The following is a 6470-nucleotide window of genomic DNA, read 5'->3' as shown; positions in this document are numbered from 1 at the left end:
GGAAGCAGAGTCAGAGGGGGAGAGATCCCGGTTTCAGTGAGGGTGATGAGGTCAAGAGAGTGGGAGTGAGACAGAAGGAAGTGGTAAAGGACTTTTTTTGCAGATGCAGTGAGTGTTCCAAAGAGCAATAGGAAGAGAGTGAGACTTAGAAGCATAGAGATGTTGAGTTTAAGAGGTGGAGAGACGATAAGCGTAAATACTATGAGGATGAGGTTGGTTGCAAATTGGAGGGAAATGAGTAGTGAATAGGGAGAGGAGTGAGAGGAGGTGTGACATTGACCGAATGTTATGATGGGAATGGGGAGGGAGGTAAACTGGTTAAGAGCAGAGGATGGAGAGAATTAGAAAGCAGAGGAATAGGTAGGAAGAGCAGAACATGGCGATGGTAGGGCATACGTAACATAAGAGTTTCATGGTAGGTTATAGGTAGGGTATAGCAACAGCTCATATGCGAAGAGGCAAAGAGGCTGGAGGAAGGCTGGAACAATGGCCCTTAGCTGTTCGTCTTTTTCTGGGACACCCTGGGACTAGGGTAGCCCCGAGGCCAGGAATTGAAATAGTGGGAGTGATGGGGATCAGTCAATGGTGGAGCTGGGTTTCCAGGCACGCTGTGGCTGGGAGTACCAGCGTGGAATGATTGAGAAGGGGAGGCTGCGAGATGGAATCCCGTGGCGGCGGCCCTGCTTGAAGCTGACAGTGTTGCTGTAGCTGGTGGGAGTGGTCTGCTGGATGGAGGAACAGAATTTGAGTGTGGTAGGTGCCAGTGGGGGATGGAGGTTGAGCAAAGCCACTGAGGAGCAGAATGAGGAGAGCCTCACTCTGGGCTGGATGTAGTCGATGGGCTCACTGCATCAATGCAACCAATGTTGGAACAGGGTTTCCAGCGGTGATGTGGCCAATTGCGGTGCTGTGAGGCGGGAGCACCAGCATGGAGTGACGGAGTAGGGGAGGCCGGGAGATGGAGTCCCTTAGCAAGATTATTTAATTTTGTATTTTTCTTCTTCAGGAAGCATGCTTTCTGTGCTAAGCCATCACACAAAAAGGGAGGTCCCCTTAATGAACAAATTCAGAATTTCATTCTATGGAGCCGCACCCCGTGGCTATCGTCAATTGTATTTGATTAATAGCATGGCACACAAGTGAATATAAAATGAATAATTTATTCAATAGGCAATAAGTTCTACAGCAATACATATCAAAATTATAGTAAAGTCTGCTTCAAATTACACAGATACAATAAACGAATAGAAAAATCATAAAACCACACCTCAGACCGGTGAATCAAAACAAATAATGCATGTGAAGAGGCCTAGTGTATAGGCTAGAACATTTGTATACAGGTCGGAAAAATGTCTTTGTAACAAAACCAAATTCTATAAGTCACAGGTCGGAGGCATAATATCGCAACAAAAGAATGGTTCTAATTGTGAGTCAATCTGGTTGACACAGGTAGAGGAACTCAATCCTTTTCTACTGACCCTGTTTAACTAAATGTAGCAGAGTAAACAAACGCCAATGTTGCATGAATAGTGGAGAAACAAATGCAATATATATATACAGATCTAGATTTTGACATTCCAGGTCAAGCCAGCATCATACATAAGCATGATTCATGATTCTAAATTCTAAGGTCATTTGTGGCCCACAGTGTGGATCACCCTCTGCATTATGCATTCAATGATGTTAACCCTTTTCTTCCTGACATGGGCACTTAATAAGAACACGTTTCTGTGTATATTTCCCTGTGGGCTACTAGATGATAACATGATGTGAGCAGGTTGTGCATGGACTTCACAATTTGACAAACATTGTGATAATACTGATGATGCTCCACCAGCAAATACTTGACCAACCTTTACTTATTGATTAGAAGATGAGATGTGTTCTATGGAAAGAACAGTGTGCCACCTAATGATTAGCCAACTCTTGGGTGCGTGCCATGAATCTAGACCAAGTTTGCTAAATGTTCAAGTCACTACCAGCATCCGGAAAAAGGTCCTTTTGTTTCTTTTCAGATCCGAGGACCGACAAATGCACGTAAGGCTTTTCTTAATGTGTTCTGGATTTCCTTGTTCCTGAGCGCGTATATGACGGGATTCATCAGCGGGGTGGCCACTGTGTACAGCAGGGATAACACTTTGCTTAGGTTGCTGTAATGGCCAATCGATGGTGACACATATATAGCTATCAGCGTGCCAAAGTATATAATGACCACTGTGAGATGGGAGCTGCAGGTAGAGAAGGCCCTGTGTCTCCCCACCGCTGAAGGGATTCTCAAAATGGCCGACATTATGTACGCGTAAGATATAATGATGAAAATGAATGGGATTGACAAGATGCTGGCAGACAGGGCAAAAACATACATCTGAACAACAGAGCTATCTGAGCAGGTGGCTTTCAACAAGGGTGCAAATTCACAAAAGAAATGGTCAATCTCCATACCACCAAAGAAGTGTAATCTGCACAGTAAGAAGACAGTGACCAGAGGTGGTGTAAATCCAGCGGCCCAAGCACTCAGAACAAGCTTCAGGCACAACCATCGTCCCATGAGGACCGTGTAATGTAAGGGAAAACATATGGCGACATATCTGTCGTAGGCCATCACTGTCAAGAGGAAGCACTCAGTGCCTGCAAAGGAAACAAAGAAATAAAACTGTGAGATGCACCCGGCAAAAGAAATGACTCTTCCCCTGGTCAAGATGCCAGCAATCATGGTGGGCACGGTGGTGGTCGGGTACCAGATTTCTAAGAAGGACAAATTTCCAAGGAAGAAGTACATGGGCGAGTGAAGGCGGACATCCACGGAAACCATGACCACGATCAGGACATTCCCGGCCACGGTTAATATGTAGATGATGAGAAATGCCATAAAGAGTACGGGCTGGACCTCTGGAAGAACCTGGAATCCTAGGAGCAGGAATTCTGTTACGCCGGTCGCGTTTCCCAAGCACCGCTTGCTGGCACTGTTTGCCATCTGAAATTCACAAATAGGCACATTGTTATTTTCACACAGTCTTCATGCAGTAAGGCATGCATGGATCATATGTTGATATCTACACATACTGCAGTGCATGTAGGTGGCATTCTGTGATCTATCCCAACCACAGGGGATTAACTCATGGCAATACCCAAGAATGTTCACAGTAAATGTGAGATAAGGCTAAAGCGACTGGCCTGGAAAGCCAACACACACACACATGAAACTCAGTCTTCAGTAGACTTGCCAAATGAAGTATGCAGGCCAGTATCAATACTCTAGCAGGCAGGTGATCTTTAACTCACTGTAAACATACCAGACACATTGTGCTTCCCTTTGTGTTTATTGTGAGTTCTTGTTGTTTGGCTATACATGTATTTCCAGAAATAATCTGTGGTATGACCTTGAATTTTGGACGTCCAATTGAGAGGCAACTCTTTGATATGGGAATTCTGATGGAGTGGGAAAATACAGAACTTCAGAATCAGGGAACCCATCATTGGTTTGGCTTTCCAAGAAGGTTTGCACATTTAGGTTCTAATCAATTAAATACCAAAGTGAGTGATCGACATATCTTGGAGATGATCAGATCATGCTGGGAGCTGGGTGGAGGGAATGAAAGGTGGAAGGCGCATCCTGGAAGTGCATGCGAAAGTTCACTGACTCTTTGACTGGTCGTGCTGCTCTGGTCCTACCAGTCATACATGTACTGTGTTGGAGTGCCCGCCGGCGCATCTGCAAGATGAAGCTTCGTGTCCCGTGACACTTGGACCTTTTGGCCCAGTGAACATTAAGGACACAACATCAAGTGTACTGATTGGAAGGAACCCTAACTACGCCCCCTGCCAATGCACTCTTGCGTGTGCATTGTGGAAGTGCACTGACTGTTTGACTGGTCGTGCTGCCCCGGTCCTACCAGCAGTACGTGTACTGTGTTGGATTGCCCTACGGCTCGTCTGCAAGAGGAAGCATTGCGTCCCGTGAAACTTGGACTTTGTGGCCCAATGAACATTAAGGACACAACATCAAGTGTACTGATTGGAAGGAGCCCCAACCACGTCCCCTGCCAAGCCTCATTTTCGAACATAAGCCAGGTGCACGCACATCGTGCATGCACATCCTGGAAGTACATGAGAAAGTGCACTGACTGTTTGACTGGTCGTCTGCTCCGGTCCTACCAGCCGTACGTGTACTGTGTTGGATTGCCCTACTTCTCGTCTGCAAGAGGAATGTTCACGTCACGTGAAACTTGGACTTTTTGGCCCAGTGAACATTAAGGACACAACATCAAGTAATTAGTTGGCATTTGTGTTGTATTTGTGTTTTGTTGGGTCTCAAGGTTGTGGTTGAGGTTGTGGCTATGTTGTGGCTACGGTGCTCTGTGGAGCCATTATTTGAACGGGGTTTCCTTCTTTTGTTTTAGGTGTACTGATTCGAAGGAACCCTAAACCCGCCCCCTGCCAAGCCTCATTTTTGAACATAAGCCAGGTGCACGCACATCGTGCATGCACATCCTGGAAGTACATGAGAAAGTGCACTGACTGTTTGACTGGTCGTCTGCTCCGGTCCTACCAGCCGTACGTGTACTGTGTTGGATTGCCCTACTTCTCGTCTGCAAGAGGAATGTTCACGTCACGTGAAACTTGGACTTTTTGGCCCAGTGAACATTAAGGACACAACATCAAGTAATTAGTTGGCATTTGTGTTGTATTTGTGTTTTGTTGGGTCTCAAGGTTGTGGTTGAGGTTGTGGCTATGTTGTGGCTACGGTGCTCTGTGGAGCCATTATTTGAACGGGGTTTCCTTCTTTTGTTTTAGGTGTACTGATTCGAAGGAACCCTAAACCCGCCCCCTGCCAAGCCTAATTTTTGAACATAAGCCAGGTGCACGCACATCGTGCATGCACATCCTGGAAGTACATGAGAAAGTGCACTGACTGTTTGACTGGTCGTCTGCTCCGGTCCTACCAGCCGTACGTGTACTGTGTTGGATTGCCCTACTTCTCGTCTGCAAGAGGAATGTTCACGTCACGTGAAACTTGGACTTTTTGGCCCAGTGAACATTAAGGACACAACATCAAGTAATTAGTTGGCATTTGTGTTGTATTTGTGTTTTGTTGGGTCTCAAGGTTGTGGTTGAGGTTGTGGCTATGTTGTGGCTACGGTGCTCTGTGGAGCCATTATTTGAACGGGGTTTCCTTCTTTTGTTTTAGGTGTACTGATTCGAAGGAACCCTAAACCCGCCCCCTGCCAAGCCTCATTTTTGAACATAAGCCAGGTGCACGCACATCGTGCATGCACATCCTGGAAGTACATGAGAAAGTGCACTGACTGTTTGACTGGTCGTCTGCTCCGGTCCTACCAGCCGTACGTGTACTGTGTTGGATTGCCCTACTTCTCGTCTGCAAGAGGAATGTTCACGTCACGTGAAACTTGGACTTTTTGGCCCAGTGAACATTAAGGACACAACATCAAGTAATTAGTTGGGATTTGTGTTGTATTTGTGTTGTGTTGGGTCTCAAGGTTGTGGTTGAGGTTGTGGCTATGTTGTGGCTACGGTGCTCTGTGGAGCCATTATTTGAACGGGGTTTCCTTCTTTTGTTTTAGGTGTACTGATTCGAAGGAACCCTAAACCCGCCCCCTGCCAAGCCTCATTTTCGAACATAAGCCAGGTGCACGCACATCGTGCATGCACATCCTGGAAGTACATGAGAAAGTGCACTGACTGTTTGACTGGTCGTCTGCTCCGGTCCTACCAGCCGTACGTGTACTGTGTTGGATTGCCCTACTTCTCGTCTGCAAGAGGAATGTTCACGTCACGTGAAACTTGGACTTTTTGGCCCAGTGAACATTAAGGACACAACATCAAGTAATTAGTTGGCATTTGTGTTGTATTTGTGTTTTGTTGGGTCTCAAGGTTGTGGTTGAGGTTGTGGCTATGTTGTGGCTACGGTGCTCTGTGGAGCCATTATTTGAACGGGGTTTCCTTCTTTTGTTTTAGGTGTACTGATTCGAAGGAACCCTAAACCCGCCCCCTGCCAAGCCTCATTTTTGAACATAAGCCAGGTGCACGCACATCGTGCATGCACATCCTGGAAGTACATGAGAAAGTGCACTGACTGTTTGACTGGTCGTCTGCTCCGGTCCTACCAGCCGTACGTGTACTGTGTTGGATTGCCCTACTTCTCGTCTGCAAGAGGAATGTTCACGTCACGTGAAACTTGGACTTTTTGGCCCAGTGAACATTAAGGACACAACATCAAGTAATTAGTTGGGATTTGTGTTGCATTTGTGTTGTGTTGGGTCTCAAGGTTGTGGTTGAGGTTGTGGCTATGTTGTGGCTACGGTGCTCTGTGGAGCCATTATTTGAACGGGGTTTCCTTCTTTTGTTTTAGGTGTACTGATTCGAAGGAACCCTAAACCCGCCCCCTGCCAAGCCTCATTTTCGAACATAAGCCAGGTGCACGCACATCGTGCATGCACATCCTGGAAGTA

The 6470-nt window shown here is 46.5% G+C and overlaps 1 protein-coding gene across 1 annotated transcript; it reads right to left on the bottom strand.

Annotated features, from left to right (window-relative positions):
- Positions 1-2011: 2011 nt before the first annotated feature.
- LOC138450146 (olfactory receptor 11L1-like) lies at positions 2012-2974 on the bottom strand. Its single transcript, XM_069604822.1, has one exon. The coding sequence runs from the start codon at positions 2972-2974 to the stop codon at positions 2012-2014; it is 963 nt and encodes a 320-aa protein (XP_069460923.1).
- Positions 2975-6470: the final 3496 nt, after the last annotated feature.

The sequence above is a fragment of the Ambystoma mexicanum genome, chromosome 1p (genome assembly GCF_040938575.1).
Source record: "Ambystoma mexicanum isolate Mex_15411 chromosome 1p, UKY_AmexF1_1, whole genome shotgun sequence".
Taxonomy (NCBI): domain Eukaryota; kingdom Metazoa; phylum Chordata; class Amphibia; order Caudata; family Ambystomatidae; genus Ambystoma; species Ambystoma mexicanum.
Note: the sequence above shows the minus strand (reverse complement) of the source record. Positions and strands in the feature narration are given on the sequence as shown.